The following is a 17193-nucleotide window of genomic DNA, read 5'->3' as shown; positions in this document are numbered from 1 at the left end:
GAACTCGCTCTGCTAAATCTTGGTATCTGAACTGGGTAGAAGGGGCTAAAGTGACTTTTTCAAGGCTGAAGCACTTCACCACAGGAAGACAAAAGACAAGGGAGCTGGGACCAGCCTCTGCCCCCCCCCCCCCATGCTCTTAATGTTCTAGGAAAGAGCCACTCAAGGTAATATCCAAAGCAGGAGAGAACAGAGGTGCAGCCACGCTTCGGCCCTGACGAGCCCCTGTGAACTCACCGTCCCCTATTACCATGGTCAGAACTGTGCTACCTGGCCACAGCCAAGATGCCTTGTTCTCTTTGGAATGTGGAGAGCGGAGGCAGTTAAGCTCCTTGGTCCCTTTGTTCCTAAAGGTGTTTAAGAAGCAGAGTAAGCTGAATGCAGGGACAAGAAAGGGGATATTGAAGGAAGTTCAGAGCAGCACAGACGGTGGCTAAGAGTTAACATCTGGAGCCGGGAAATCCTGGGTTTGAAGGAGCCCCGCCTCTTATTAACCGATGCCCCCTGGGCAAGCACCATAACCACGGCAAGCCTCAGTCCTCAGTTCCGGCTCATCTATAAAAAGGAAATCACAGTAATAAAATACCTACAACATAGGCTTTTTGAGAGAACTAAGCGAGAAAAGCATGGAGAGTGCTTCACACTGCCTGTGACCCCTGGCAGCACCCGGTAAACATGCAGTGTTTTTATGGGGTCATGGTCATAATTAGCTACGGGAGAGCCGGCTGTGCACGGTAGAAGCCCTCACCCTGGTTTTCCCCCAGTGCGGCACTCTGGAGGCCTTTCTGCAGTCTGGGTGTTCTCCAAATTCATTTCCAACCCTTCCTTAGTGCACTATTACATTTCCCAGGATCCCTTGCAGTTAGGGTACCATGTGTCTGAGTTCCGATCAATGAACTGTGTGGGCAGAAGTGATATGAATGGCTTCCAGGACTACTCCCACAAAATCACACCTCGTGGTCCCTACTTCTCATTCCCAGTGTGTCAGGTGGATGCAGAGGATTCAGCAGAGACCTTTAGGGGCCCCTAAAAGAAGGCAGGTCCACAGGCGTAAGGAGCCAAGGTCCCTGAATGACTGCATGGAGCAGTCTCTCTCCAGGTGACATCTTATCCTCCAGGGCCCCTCCACGTGGCCTGGACATCCCAGCGTGGTCAGACTTCTTACATATGGTGGCTGGCTTCTCAAAAGCCAGTGTTCCAAGAGGCCAAGAGGGAAGCTGCAAGGGTTCTTCGGATGTACTCTCAGAAATCGCAGCATCCCTCCCAGCACTTTCTATTGGTGAGCGAGTCACAGAGCTAGCCCTGACTCAAACGGGGGACTACCCACGAGTATGAACACCAGACACTGTGGTTCACTGACAGCCTTCTTTAAACACTAGCGATCACATTGTTACTGATCCCCTTACTACCCAGTCTCCAGGACCACCCGGAGGAGGCCCTGCCCACATGAGCATCAGGCGGATGGTGCTCACAAGGGTGGAGAGGACAAGCAGAACAAGGATATCAGGAGAGAGCAAGACCTGACTCAAGTGAGTGGAAAGACCTGTGGCTCAGGCCTGGGTGCCTTATGGTGATGACCAGGCAGCTCCACCTAAAACCAGCTCTGGACTGTGCCAGCTCGTTGCCGGGACCATGAGCCAGTCCAACGTACCAAGGCTTGGGAAGGGGCAGTGGATTTGGGGCCTGTTTACTCACCCAGAGGCAGCAGGCACCATGATGGGCAGAAAGGCCAGTTACGCAACCACCCTCGCAGCAGCCTGCCAGCCTGAGCCCCGGCCTGGTTGCCAGGCCCGGTGGTGAGACTGCTGCGGCCTGGGCTCCGACTGCCATTTTCCATACAGGCGCAGGATGCTCTGCTGACAAACACCTGGGGACAACAGGGGCCTTGGGAGGGAGCTAAAAATAGCACAACTGGCAACGGAGAGGCCTTTTCTAAATCCTCGGAGCCCTGTTATTGCTCATCCATGGGCCTTAGAGACACACACGGGTTGGCACCTGAGCATTCTCCCTTCTCAAAGACTCATCCTAGGAATAAGCGTGGGGGCCTAGGAGGCCTCCTACATCGGGTCGGAAGCTGCAGTGGTCAGAAGTCACAGAAACAGCCTGTCCTGGGGGCTGGGCCTAGGAATGGGCAGGCTGGGTCCACCTCCATACCCGCATGTCCCCTGTAGGCTTTCTCTGGCCACCCAACTCCGAACAATTCTCAGTGTTTTCGAACTTTTCTGAATCTCAAGTTATTGATGTTTCTCTTACTTGTTTGGCCGTACGGAATTATGGGCCTCACACTGCGTGTTGGTAATTTCTCATGCGAGCATATTATATCAACCCAGCTAGATGCCTAGAAAAGCCACCCGTGTGGACGTGAGGGCTGTGCACTGCGCAGGTCTGGGGCACCATGCATGACCGCGATGTGAACGGTACCTCTGCAATCACGCAATGTGGTGACTGGCACTGCCAGGGAAGAAACGATGTCTTACACAATCCTGTGGCCCTGGGAAGAAGACAGCCATGAGAATAGGACTCGTGGACTGACCAGTTCATTTCCTGCCTCCAAATATTCCATGCATGGGGTTTGGCAGGCACAAGGCCACAGTGCCCGCTGGTCTAGAAAGAAATCCATATTGTGATACAATAATGTGTTTCCAGGCCGTGGAGGTGGAGATGGGCAAGGAATCGATCTTTCTAAGGCAAGGAAAGATTCATAACCACTGAATGAGTTACCTCTACCTTTTTCTGAGCTTGCAGATTAAATTCTCTGCCCCACTGACCTCCGAAATGCACTTTATTTATGATAGATAAGGGAATTCTGATATATTTATTTGCTTTTCATAGAATTCCCATTCTTTTAATAATAGCACAGCCTCAGAGTTTGAGATATGAGCAAACAGCATGTACACATAATAAGGCACCATTCTCCACCGGGATGGTTAGGATCACAGTTTATTGACAAGACTTTGCACACACACACACTTCTCTCAATTTTCTAAAAATATGCTTGAATTCTGCATCCTACTCCTAATACCTTCCATGTATGTGTTAATATTAAAAAGTGTTTTTTACCAAGGAAGACCAATACTCAGAAAAATGCCCCAATGTGTATTCCATGCCTCCACATATTCCACAGCACAGGGATATGGTACATATTACATAAAGTACAATTGGAGATTATCTCCTGTGAATCTATTAACAGCCCTGGAGTTGTACAGTGAGCAACCTACACAACTGCACACAGCACACCTGCCTATCAGGTAGAGAAAAGGCGATTCCCATTTTCCAGCAAGGAAACCAAGCCTTAGAGAGATTAAAAGGACTAGATAACCTTTAAGGTTTGTTTCTATCCTGATAGTACAGAATTCTCTGAACTTGTCTAAGGGATCTCACATCTCATATCTGGGGATGGTGCCTGAGTCTCCACACAGTGACTCCTCTTTTCAGTCCTGTCTGTGTCCTCAGTTTCTCTCACTCTGTGCAGGGCTGAGCTGAGCCGAGCCGACCCACCACTGCAGGAGGTATAATTCTAGGTGTACAGCACAGGAATTAGACACATGGGCTCAACTGCCTGCCTGCCTGGATTTAACCTGCGTGTGCCCCTCCCTAGTGTGTCACCCTGGGCAAGTTACTCAACCTCTCCATGCCTCAGTTTCCTAATCTGTAAGGTGAGAATGACAATACCACCCACTTCACTGGGCTGTTGTGTGGATTAAATAAAATAATACATATAAAGAGCTTAGAAACTACCAGACACATTGTAAGCATTCAACACTCGCTTTCCAAAGAAGATAAAAATTATTTTATTTTCTATGCCTCAGTCTTCTAACCTGTAAAATGGGGGTTCTACAAGTGTTCATTCCATAGGATTGTTTTTGCAGTTTAAATAACATGATAAACATAAGGAGCTGAACACAATGTTTGATGCATAGCAACTGCTCGAAAAAGTTATTAATTTTTTTTTCCGAAGAAAAATTTCCAGTCCACGTAGAAGGACTCACCAAAGCCAAATACCAGTAAGTGTGGAGACCAATGCAAATGTCTGAGGAGAAAGAGGGAAAGGCTAAGAGAGAATGTTTGAGAGTCCAGTGTTGTTTCCTAAAGCAGGTGACAGACAGGATATATTAGAGATGAGAGCTCTGTTTTCAATTAGTTCTCTGTGAGGTCAGGAAGTACAGAGGAGCAGAGCAGGCGCTGGTGAGCTGGGGAGGCAAGAACAGGAACGTCTCACTTGCCAGTTTCTCTCCTCACCATTAAAACCGTTGCAAAGCCCTGCCTAGCACTTAAATAGCATCATCCCTGGAGATAGCTGTTTCAGTTTCATTACAGTCTGTGTTCATCGAGTACAAATAGAAGCCTTCATGATTTTATTAGTTTCCATGCAACTCAGGAGAGATTTGCATGATAACATTTCAGCTCCTGATTTAAAGAAGGGACCAATTAAAAATAGCATGCTTGCACTGCCTGTCACTGGAAAATGAAAAGGTTTCCAGAGTTTTCAAACTCTGTGTCATATCTGGTTCACGGCCATAAATCAACCACTCGGCACTTTAGATGCATTAACCACTGTCTAAATTTTTAGTTGGTTTTGTAAGAAATACTTTTGTAGGATGCCTGTTTCCCCCAGGAAGAGTTAAACTACCAGATATAAAAAGCTAAGGAGGTATTTTTGTCTGGGCTTCCTCAAGTCCTATACAATCACCAGTTCACTCAGTAACACCCAAAGCTACCCGGCACCGTATGGATCTGGGAAGTGCTCACGTAAGGGACCTGTGGCTGGCTAAGGTTTAGCACGTGGCCCCGGGACCATAGTCTAACTGACGGCAGGTACCTAAGAGACTATTCAGTGAGTTCTGATGCACTAGCAGCAGATGATGGGGGGCGAGAAGTTACTGGGTATGTGGGGTTCATCCCTTCGGACTCTCTCCTTGGCCACAGAGGCTGCATCACCTGGGCCTCCTTTTGGCAGCTGGAATGCTCCGCGGAACTGGGCTGAGACGAACACTCTCGTTGTTCTGGGGTTGCTTCTGGGGCGGGTTAAGAAAAAGCATCCAAGTAAGCTGATTCACATGACCTTCTCTTTAATGACATGTTTCTTTTTATGCCCGACCTCAACAAAGCCAGCCTATCATAGTCTGGTCTGTAATTGAAGACATTTTCAACTTTTCCTCCACACCAAAAATTAACATTTAAACCTCAAGAGTAGTGTGGCTCTATCCTTAGAAGTAACACCATAGTCACAGAAACCTATTTCGGAGACTTTTTTTTAAATAACAAGTTTGATGGTATTTCCAATGGGTCTGTGTCCCCAGACTGTAATTCTTAAATATGCCATCTCATCAAAGCCGATACTGAAGTTTTGGGAACGCGTCCATCAAATGTCGCTCTTGTGATTTCTAGGGGAACCGGAACTGCTCCCTGAGCCCACTGACTTGAATAACTTACTCTTGGGTTCTTTAAAAGTGATAGCGCTGAAATGTGACTTAAGAAATGGGTGCATATTAAAGTCACTGAATCGGAAAGCATGTTAACGTGAGAAAACTGGGGCCCAGAGACAGTGACCAGCCTAAGACACCACAGCTGCTCATACGTCAAAATAAAAAATCCACTTCACTCTAACAATAAACAGCATTAAACCAGAGTCTATGGGCAGAAAGAGGGTTGGTTCTGTCTGCTCTTCTGCCCCCAGTGTGTATGCCATCAAAATCAAATAAGGCCAACCTTATTTCTTCTCATGGGACTGCCACTGACCAATCCTTGGAGGAAAAAAACTAGCCACCCCACCAACAAAATGTGTGCAAAGATAGCGGTCGTCATCTTTAGGAGGTGGGAACGAAGAAATTTTTTTCCATTTTTTTAAATTGTGGTAAAATAGACATAACATAAAATTTACCATTGTAACCATAATTTTTAACCCTCACTCAAGGAGTGAGGATATATTTTCCACTGATTTTTAGAGAGTGGAAGGGAGGGAGGAGCGGAGAGAGAGAAAGAGAGAACCATTAATGTGAGAGAGACACATCGATCGGTCACCTCCCACACGCATTTCGCCAGGGCCCAGAATCGACCTAACAACCCAGGTACCTGCCCTTGAGCAGTAATCGAACCGGCGACCCTCCCGTGCACAGGCCAGGGCTCATCTTAACTATTTTTAAGAGTACAGTTCAGTAGTATTAGGCATATTTGCACTGTTAAGCATAACTTTTCATTTTGCAAAACTGATATTCTATAACCATTAAACAACAACTCACCATTCCTTCAGTCCCTGGTTCTCAGCAGTCTACTTTCTGTCCCTATAAATGCAACTACTCTAGATACCTTGCATAAGTAGAACCATACAGTATTTGTCCCTTTGTGTCTGGCGTATTTCACTAAGCTCAATGTTTTCAAGGTTCATCCATGTTGCAGCATGTGACAATACTTCCTTTTGCAACCTAATACTCCATTACATGTATATACCACATCCATCAGTGGACACTTGGGTTGCTTCCACCTCTGGGCTATTATGAATGATGCTGCTGTGAACATAGGTGTACAAATATCTTCTTTTGGATATGTGCCCAGAGTGGAACTGCTGGGTCATAATTCTACTTTTAATTTTTCAAGGAACCACCATACTGTTTTCCACAGTGGCTGCATCATCTTATATTCCCACCAACAGTGCACAATGTGTCCAAACCTCCACATCCTTGCCAACACTTGTTATTTTCTGGGTTTTGGTACAGTAGCCACACTAGTGGGTGTGAGGTGTCCTTTTATTTTTTTTTAAATGCCTCTCTGCACTGCCCACATTTTCTACAATGAATATACTGTGCAGTTAGGATTAAGAACAAAACTATAAAACACAAGTTGAAAGAGAAATCTTATGGGGAAAATAAGGTTGCACGTGAATTTAAGAAAAGGGTTTCTTTTTCAGGACTGAAACAAGCCATTGACTTCTCGTGTGGGTTCAGCTAGAGATGCCATCCCTATGCTCTTCAAGAATCTTCCCACCTGATCAGCTGCTGCTCCCACAATCAGTACACTGGAGGAATGGCCATAACTCTCAGGCAACCAACACACTTATAAGCACTATGAGGACAATGCTCCCAGATGCACAAAGAAAAAAAAAGCAATGTCTAAAGCTGTTGCCAGCTGAAGTTGGTCATGAAAATCCCCAGAACTTGGATAAACCCTCTGCTTCCAGATCTTTCCTCCATGCCGTAGGCCCCTCCCATCTCTGAGTTTTCCCTTTGATTACAGCTGCGAGTCCACTTTTTCACTTTCCAGAGCCACAGAGGATCCACTTTCCAAAGTCACAAGCTCAAGCAGCAACTTGTCACCCAGAGGGGCAAAATTCTGCTCTTGTATAACAAGCCCACGAAGACGATTCCAAGAAGCAACAGAACGCTGGTGTCTGGGCCACAGGGCCACAGGCCCCATGCAAGCAATTAATTAGATGGAACCACTCACTAGAAAAGCTAAAATCTTCCAAAAGTGAAATCACTCTTTCCACTGATCTTTATATAGCACTTCCCTCCTTGGGGTAAGGTCACTTGTCACGATTTATTCAGTAAGACAAAGGGACTAAAAACAAAATCCATCCAATTATATATTTATCCAACCTCTAGCTTCGGGGAGAGAAGTTCTCATTTCCTTTGTGTGAACATCTCCCTGGACCCCTGCCCTCTCTGGTCTTCTCCTCATGTGTTTTCTTTTCCCCTCTGGTTTCTTTCTGTTCAGCACAACAGGGGAAATGGCAGTGGTAGTATCTAGAAGCCCAAGAGAAGGGATAAGATGAGCAGCTGGGCAGCAATAATCTTCACTTCTAGGAGGCACCTATATTTAAATGACACAAAAGAGGCTGCTGTCTGTTCTCATGCAGGAAGAGCTCACACACAGAAAGCAGGGCCCAACTCTGGCTTCTTAACAAGAGATCCACACTCTACATCTGGATTCTTGGCATGGCTCCAAAATTACATCTGGTCTCAGCCAAGCCCGGCACTAAACTGTGAAGGAAGATAAACTTTGGAAACACAGGGCACGTGCCAGGAATAAAGAGGTGATCTGATGACCCAAAGGGAGCCAAAACCTCCACCCACATCTTCTGACAAGACCAGGCAGATTTCAGAGGGCAAACTACAAGAACCAACAGCCAGAATGGGCCATTTTCCCAAAGTGTAAAGAATGGAGCAGAGGGACCTCAAGAGAAGCAGGACAATGGGGATTCATGACATAGAAAAAGGGGGTGTCCTGCACAGGTACAGCACAAGTTAAGGGCATTGTATGTCTTAACAACACTCTGACATCTAAACCCTCCCAGCTCTTGGCCTTCCCTGGCCAGATTTAGAATTTCAAACCTATCATCCGCCAAGACTTGGTCCATGTGTCCAGGAAATGAACCAAAGCAACAAGGGGCTAATGCAAGGAGAAAGATCTTTCCATTCATTCGGGGGGGGGGGTCCCCAATGGCATGGTGGCCTCAGGAGATCATGGACACCCTCATCTGCTCTGGCGATGGAGCAGAGGGCTCCCAGCCTTGGTGCTGGGGAGGAAGCAGGACCTGGCTCCCAAAGCCCCCTTCCACCACCAAGACTTTGTAATTTCATGTGCTTCCCAACTTACAAGATCAAGCCCCTACTTGTTGTCCACTAACCTCCAAACCTCAGTCCCTCTGCCCCTAGACTTGGCGGGAACCACTAAGGACGAAAGGAAAAGGATCACCAGCAGAAGGAAGGCGAGAACGAAGGGATACAGGCTTTCCTGCTAATTACCTTGGGAACACCCAGAGTCCCGGGGATATGGCCTCTGAGAAAGCCAGGAGGGGTCAATGAAACAGCATAAAGCATACAAAGTCAGGAGGTGTTTGAATAACTTTGCCCTGGGCCACGGAAAGAAGCATTAGTCACAGGTAATAAGATTTTACAAGGGAGATGACTTGGAGGTCTGGCTTGAGGATGTTAAGTAGACCCATTCTGGACCTAGAGTGCCAATTACATTTTCCAAATTGGCAATTAGACATAATGTCCCAAAGACAATCACCTAATAATGTCAAAAACAAAGCAAATTTCACCTTCAAGCAGCCCCTCTTTGGAAGCTGCCCTTCTCTCCCCTGCCTGACTCATGCACCTCCTATACGACTGCTCAGGAACTAAAGCCTTGTTGCCCACACTGGTCAAGAGGGAGCAGGCGGCATGAATGATTAAGTTCCAGGAATGACTCAACCATCATTTTGTCACACCATTCACCAAGAGTTTCTCCACAGCTTCAAACAACCACCCTCCCCCCCCCAAAAAAAATAGCAAAATGTGTTTGCACCTACCACATTCCCACCCAGCTCCCAGCTAACCACTCTGGAAAGGGCCCTCCCAACACACATATGTGCTTGCATTTATATGACTCACTTCCTGCCCTCAAGGGGTTTGCAAGTAATTCAGAGACCAGACAGGTGCCTACCCCATGAGAAGATAATTGGTCTTTTCCCTCCCACCGCATCAACTAAAAGTCAGAACTGGGTCTTCTATTTCCCCTAGTGCTTAGCTTGGCACACAGTATGCACTTACTATGCAATAAAAGCAAAAACAACACCCATGATAACCACAAGATTTGAGAACCTACGGTGTGTTGGGCATCATACTAAGCTCTTCTTCATGTGGGCCGCTGGAGATGCCCATGGGTCAAGTTTATTCCAGGTTCTCCCCACTGACAACGGAACATGAAAAGCACATCTCAAGGAAAAAGTCCCTAGCAGAATAGGCTGCGAAAGACACTGCTGGTGAGAGAAGGAGCTAGTTTCAATTTCATCGGATGGGATTCTTGAGGTGCCACTGGAGGGCTGCAGAGCACAAGGTGACACATCTCCCCACTCAGTGACCAGGACTCGAGCTCAATCCTTTCCAGTTGAACCCACTGTCTAGGAAGCCCACTCAGGCCCCCATGGAAAACCAGGCTGACAATGGTGCTGAGCTGACTTCAAACACTCAGAGGGCATGGCCAGCAGCTGGCTTCCTGGAGCATCACCACAGCACAGCCCTGGTAAAGGCTACACCGCAAGCCTTTAATTTTGCAAGAAGGTGGTTTGGCTGGGTTGCCATCCTGAACTTCAGAAAGCCTCCCCCCTTGCAGCATGACCAACTGGCGCAAGGGAGAGCCCACATGCTGACGGCAACACACAGACCACACCCCGTACATCTGTAGAACCCTACTCTGGCGGCCACAACCCAACCCCAAACCAGCAGAGCTTGCGGGCTCCTTGGGAACAGGCACCCGGACAATCGGCTTTAGCGGTAGGTGCCCAGGCTGAACTGCAGCACTCAGAACCTGAGCAGAGTCCTACCCCCCCACCCACTGTCCTGGCACAGTGAACCCTCCTCTTCTCATCCCTTCCCTCTGCTGAAGAGTAGGGAATTTCCATATTTAAAAACAGGCCAGTCTTCGGGGAGGGGCTGCCTAGAGGCTCAGGGATGGGCCAGATCCTTGCTACTCCTGCTGTGGTCGGCACAGCCCCGGAATTACCTGTCTTTTCAGAAATGCAGGACCTCAGGGCCCGGCTATGGACTTTCTGAATCACAACCTGTGTTTTAATAGCTCCTCAGGTGATTCATGTGCATATTAAGGTATGAGAAGCCCCAGGATTAGATAGCTAGATGCTCTATCCAGCTCTTGGAGGCAGAGATCTGTTACCCCAGTTGAATGTTCATTCCTTGAGCCTTCTTTCCAGAATGCTAGGTCACCCCTGCCTTTGAAGGTGGGGCCCCTGAATTTTCCTTCCCCAAGTGCCCAGGGCCAGGATCCCACCCACTTAGGAGGCATTTTAACAAAGTGAAGGAGACACACTTGCTCCCTACTGTGCCCAGAATGGCTGTGGGATTTCAGAGGTCCCGAGGGAGGCTTGATCTTGCCTGACCCCCAGGCGTGACACCATGAAGACCAGAGTTCTCAGCCGGGCCCCAGAAGCTGTGACATCACAACACAAACAGAGTTCTTTTCTCAGGAACTACGGAGGCAGCCCTCCAAGGACTACAAAGCTCTGGAGTCCCAGGAAGGTGGAGGTTGGCTGTGTGACTTGCAGGTTAGCATGGCCACTGCCTCTGTGAGCTGGGACACCCTTGCTGGCCATTGTAGGAAGGAAGTCCTGGCATTGCAATCCAGGGCCAACTTGACTGCTTCAGCACTAGGCTTCTCTGCCCTGGTGAGGGGGTGGGGAGGACTGAGAGAAAGCAACAGGCAAACATTTACTCCTGCTACCAGGCACCCAATGAATGTCCCCATTCAGGGAAGAAGACAGTGATGAGGCAAAGAAGGGACCCACTTAGCCTTGGCCTGGGAATCCTTCCTCCCTGAAGCCAAATGCTAAGGCAGCAGCTCTTCCTTTCCTCCTGATACATATTTGGACGAGGCTCCTGGGCGCTGGATGCAGGGCCAGCACATGGCTTATAGTCACTATGTCCTCTTAGGAAGTACTATAAAACAGGGTTATTGACAGTACCTAACCCACAGGGCTGTGCTCTATTACAATCCACAATTTGCAGATGAGGAAACTGAGGCACAGAGCAGGAAAGTCCTTGCCCAAGGTCACAGGCTAACTCTCAGGTACTGTACAGGAGGCTTGACATCTAGGCTAAGCTGCTCCAAGTGAGCATGGTCAAGAGCAGTTTAACCAATGTCTCTACTGAAGGATTTCCCCAAGCCTGGGGCTCTCCAAGGGGCACTCAGGTATGCCAAGACTTTCCCTTTGTTTCACAAGGTAACTTCAAGGGCAAGTGCTCCACAGAACACACTTTGGGAAACACTAAAACTGGTCCAGGTAGAGAGCATACTGGTTAAAAGAACTGTTACGTTATTGGGGGAACAAGACTGGGGTTAATAGGGAGGGAATTTGTTCCATCCTTGTTAAGGGACAGTGGACAGCCACACCTGTCCAACAAATCTGCCACTTGTGATAGGTCTACAACTCCTGGGGCCCCACAATGTCAGTGCTCGTCCAGGGACCCTGCACCATAGAGCACCAGCCATCTTGCCAGGGCCTCAGCCACAGAGCCTCCCTTGGCTACCCCTCCCCAATCTGCCAGCCCTGCAACAGCCAAAAGCCATGAGCCCAAATCTCAGTATGACTCTAACTGGTTATTAGGCAGCAAACTTCAGGGTCTCAAGATTCCTTTTGGCTCAAAAGTTCTATTTGTTGTAGCCTGCGCCCTACAGGGACCAAAAGTGAAGGAATCAAGAGAAAATAAACTCACCACTTTGTGGAGCTACAGTAGCTCCCATTTACAGGAGGCCTGCTAAATGCCAGGCATCTGCTAGGTGTGACCTACCATTATTGCCACTCCTTATAAGAATCCTACAAAGTAGGATTCACTATGCTCTTTTCACAGATGAAGAAATCAGAGATGCCCTGCTAATAAATGTGAGATCCAGGATTTGCACTTGGGTCTGATTGCAGAGTCTGTACTCAAGTGTGTATTTCCATAAAGAGAGCCAGGCATGAGAAGCAAAAGCTGTCTGGATAAGGGAAGGTCAGCTGGAGTGGGACCTGAGAACTTCTCCAAGGGCGAAGTGATCTCATCAGAAAGGAGTATGTGAAGGTCATCAGATGCGGCTTGATCCCCAGGACGAGCTGAGGCACCGGGGCCAATGTGCATGAAGAATTCAGAGGCGCTGAAGCTCCAGCCCTGATTGGATGCATCAGGACAGACCTTGGGTAATTACCAAGCCGTAATGGGATCTGATATTTATATTAGTCACGAGCCGGACAGAGAAAACGTGTTGTTTTTTCAGACACAGCCATGGAGACAATACCTCAATAATTCATTACATGCAGACCAGCCTCGCTCAAGCCCAAACTTCTACAGGGAGGACAGCTCTCTAACTGAGAGCAAGAGTGAGCCCATGCCTGCCACGTGCAGGTCCCCGAGCAAACCACAACTCCACAGGAAATCAGTCCCAGCTTCCCCAGACTAAGTGAAAGAAAAAGAGACTGTGTGCTGGAGGAGCAGGAGATGGAAAGAAAGACACATAAGCGCTCCAAGGCCGAGTTGCTAAAGGAATTGCTGCACCATTGCAAAACACATTCTGAGCTAGAAACTTTACCCACAGTCTCTCAACTCCTTTCACTTCCTGACACTGAATCAGAGAGCAGGAATGGACATGAGAACACACAGAATTCAACCTCCACATTTTAAACACAAGAAAAGAGAGACCAGAGCGGTTAAATGACTTCTTCAAGGTCACGGCCTTATTCAGGCTTCCAGAGCAGCTCCCTGTTCACTACTACTGGATTGCTACTGGACTGTACCTCAAAATGTCACAGCCCAGTAAAGAGAGCTCTGATGAAACTCAACAGAAAAAAAACACAATGTGACAAAGTACAGCAAAGAACACAGTACTGAAATGACTGTGTCCAACTTCCCAACAGGGGGAAAATGTGATTCGTTTCTTCTTTATTTCCTACAAAGAAAAATCCACATACGATTCTTTTCAAAATAATAGAGTAATTCACCATTTGGGACTCAGAGGCCAAAGGTATTAATGATATGGACCCACAGACCCAAGAACCCTTTGAATCAAAAACGATGGTGCAGTCCCAGAGGCCAAATGCTTGTGATTCCACAGCTCACTGCTGAAAATTATGTCCCAGACAATTTCTGATGCTATAAAGACCAGCCCTCCAATGGACCCTAGCTCCTGGCCAAACCATCTTGGGACTGAATGGATAAACACATCTGAGGGCCAGTAGAATTCTGTGGAAAAGCAGCTTAGGTTTGCTTGGGAAGGCCAGCAGTAAAATAATTATTCCAAGTTCAAGCCAAATGCATTCTTCTGTACTACCAAATACTTGGAAAGCAAAAAGAATGAAGGGCAAAAAACCATGACCGCCACAGACCTCAAGGGTAGAAAGAATCACTTAAAAAAGGCCTGCGTTATTACCATTGGGTATAATGAGCTGGCTACACCAGGTTTAATTGAGCAAATCCAGGGGCAGGTGTTGAGAGATTCTGGGCATGGTTCAAAATGAACTCTCATGGCATCAAAAGTGTCCTGACCTTGTTTCCCATCGCTTCACGTCCTCCCAAACTACTGCAAGCATCTCTGATTTTTTTGTAGAAACTTCCAGTTATGTCAACTCAGCAGGTCTTGGGAGCTACAAAATATAGCCTAATATACAAGGGTTGCTTTCTTGTTCTCACAAACACTGCCAAAACGGTCTTGAGAAAACGGACAGAAGTTGTGCTTGGTCATCATTCAGGAAAGATTCGTTATGTGAACTATATGATTAGCATTTATTCACAGCCACGGCAGTGGCGCTGATGTACCCCCAAGAGTAAAAAGACTTCAGAGACTGTTCAAAATCCCAGGATCACAAAAACACCAAAACTTACTTTGATGCATTGAAAAAGAGTTTTCATTGCAATCAAGATTGCCCAGTTCCTTTTGAATAAGGAGGCTATTAAATAGTTCACCAAAATCACTCTGTCTAGAGAACATTTAGACGTGAACAACCACGAGCTATCTTTCCCCTCCGGGCAGACACTGAATCTCAGCAAAGGAGAATGAACTTCAGGGCTTAAGGCTCTCAGGAGGTGTATGCAGAAGGCGGCTCTAGGGGTGAGCGGTGGTTGAGAGGAGTGCACTGCTAGGGGCATGGTCTCAGCATCTCATTGTCAGGATGCTGCTTAACCTGGCGGCTTCTCTGGAAATGGGGAGGTTTTCCACCTTGACAAGTAAGGAGAAACCTCTATCGCTGAGCCCGTCACTCCAAAGACAGCAGCTTGCCCAACATCTGGAGGCTTCCGGAGAAATGGGAGAAGAGGAAGAGAGTGGTGGCTTTTAGTGTTCCCCCTTATTTCCAACACGCCAGTATTTTCCAAAACACAAATGTCCTGCCACAAAACACAGCTGAGCTCCAGCACCCAACAGGATGTATAATTAATGATCAGGAGAGCGAGCTTCAGCTCACCCAGTGTCACCCAGGGCTCCTGGTTTCCCCACCACTTCCTGCAGCAACCGAGGAGCCACAGGAAGTAGCGACAAGTTGCTGTGCCCTGTGGAAGTTGGAGGGGTCGATGAACTTCCCCAGAAAAGGTGTGAACATTCCCAGGGAGATGTGCCTCTACCTTGCATGGGTCCCCTAACCCCCGTGACCTCCCCTCCCTCTGAAAATGATGGCCCTGCGAAGTCCCCTAGGGTGGGAACTACTCAAACAGAAGGCAGCTTGGGTCACTTTTTTATGGTTCTTTCTTTTACATTCTGCTGTTTTCTGTGTTCCTCTCATCTTCAGCCATTTGGAGGGGGGGGTCGGTAGCGACCCAGCGACACCAGCAGTCAGCCTAGCAACCACACATGAAGCGTAGTGAGCCGGGGCCGGTGGGCGTCTGGGCGCCAGGAATAGCTTAACCCCGCATCCAGCCGCTTCGCGAGCGTCAGAGGGGAGGCTCCGCGCGAACCGCGGCCTCGGCGGCGGCTCCAGGCGGCCCTCCAGCTCCAGCTCCAGCTCCAGCTCCACGGTGCTGGTGGCATTTCCAGGGACCTACAGGGGGTGGCGTGGGGGCGAGAATGCAGATGCCCCAGAACGTGGAGGGGAGGGGAGTATGAGAATATCTAAGGGATGGAGAGGGAGGTGACATCAGGTGTGTGACATCGCCACACTCCTGAAGTGGCAGCCTCCCTGAGTTACCTCCAAAACTGGGATGCATCTCTCCAACTTTCGCCTCCCCCCAGGTCTCCCCACTTCCTCTGGCCATGTTCCTCCCCAGGGATTCCCTAGTCCGAAAGGTTTTATCCCTTGCCCAAAAGATTTTCCCTTTCTTCGGACTCCACGAACTCATCTCCCCAACAGGTTTCTAAAGCGCGGGCCGCTGTGCTCCCCCTCGCCCACCGCAAGGAGCCGAGCCTCGCTCGGCGGGCGAGCCGCGCGGAAGACGCACCCGGCGCCCCGCTTCCTCGCCGCCCGCGGGGTTGGCTGCCCCGCTCTGCACCTCAGCCCCGGGGCGGCGCGAGTCCCCCGCCCCGGCCGCGGCCGCAAACAACCCCACAATAAACAGGGGGGCCGGACTGGGCGTCCGCGTCCCGGGGCGCACCGGTTGGGGGCAACTCCTCACCGCCGGCGCGCCGCCCGCTGCCCCAATCCGAGGGCGCGGGGAGAGCGCAGGAAGGGAGGCGGCGAGGGGAGGCGGGCAGGGAAGGAGGGACGCGCGGCGCGGCGAGGAGCCCGCGGTGGGCTGCGGGGGGCGCGGAGCGGCGGCGCTGGCGCAGGGGGCGGGCGCCCGGGGCGCGCCTTACCTTCGTCTTGCCCCCGCAGTGGCAGCAAACGGTCCACAGGTACTTGAGCGTCCGCCAGAGCAGGATGATGAAGAGGCCCCCGAAGAAAGTCACCATGGAGGAGGCCAGGAAAGCCCACCACATGCGCTGGCCCCGGCTGTCGCACGGCACCTCCATGGTCACCGGGATGATGAGCGCATCCATCTTGGGCTCGTGGACCGAGGACGAGGAGGAAGAGGAGGATGAAGAGGAGGAGGAGGAGGAGGACGCGTCTAGGCTGAGATGGTTCGCGTGGATATTGCTGCTCATTCTAAGACCGCTGCCTCCGCCGCCGCCGCCGCCGCCGCCGCTGCCGCTGCTGCCGCCGCCGCCGCCGCCACCATTTGCCATAGCTAGCAACGGGCAGCCGGCGCAGGGGCTCGGGGGAGCTCCTCCCGCCGCCAGCGCCACCCCGAACACCCATCAACAGCCATATTGCCGCTACTGCTGCCGCCGCCGCCGCCGCGGAGCGCGGGGAGGGGGCGGGGAGGCGCCTGGGCTCGGGGCGCTGTGCGCGACCTGGCGGGGTGCGCGGAGATATATACAGCCGGCCGCGCCGCCCGCCCTCCCCCCGGCCGCCGGCCCGCCCGCCCGCCCGGGGGGGAGGGGGATGGAGCGCGGGGGCAGCTCCCCCTCCTCCGCCCGCGCCCCGCTCGCCCGGAGCGCCGCCGGCCCGGAGCGCGGACAGCGAGGGGGCGCCGCGGGCAGCCCGCGCCCGGGGTCTGCACCGCCCCCGGGCCCGCCCCGGCTCCGTGCGCGGGCCCGGGTGCCCTCGGCGTGGCGCCGCCCGCCGTGCGACACGCGTGTGCTCTGCGCTCCGGCCCGGGACCCCCTCCCCGCGCGCAGCTCGCTCCGCTGACGAGCCGCTTTTGGCTTATTAGGCGGCAAGTCGTTAATGATGTATAATCGGCCCCCTCGGCCCGCACGCCG

At 50.4% G+C, this 17193-nt stretch overlaps 1 protein-coding gene across 5 annotated transcripts in view; it reads right to left on the bottom strand.

The window, feature by feature from the left end:
- The window catches only part of KCNMA1 (potassium calcium-activated channel subfamily M alpha 1), a 661836-nt gene extending 645222 nt beyond the window's left edge, over positions 1-16614 (bottom strand). For all 5 annotated transcript variants that reach the window (XM_087824300.1, XM_087824299.1, XM_087824298.1 and 2 more), the window contains exon 1: positions 16246-16614. In XM_087824300.1, coding sequence (XP_087680426.1) covers positions 16246-16614 — 369 coding nt within the window. The remainder of the gene's footprint in view (positions 1-16245) is intronic.
- Between the last annotated feature and the right edge of the window lie 579 nt (positions 16615-17193).

The sequence above is a fragment of the Miniopterus natalensis genome, chromosome 14 (genome assembly GCF_054644295.1).
Source record: "Miniopterus natalensis isolate mMinNat1 chromosome 14, mMinNat1.hap1, whole genome shotgun sequence".
Taxonomy (NCBI): Eukaryota; Metazoa; Chordata; class Mammalia; order Chiroptera; family Miniopteridae; genus Miniopterus; species Miniopterus natalensis.
The sequence above is the reverse complement of the archived record's forward strand: the minus strand, read 5'-3'. Positions and strand labels throughout refer to the sequence as shown.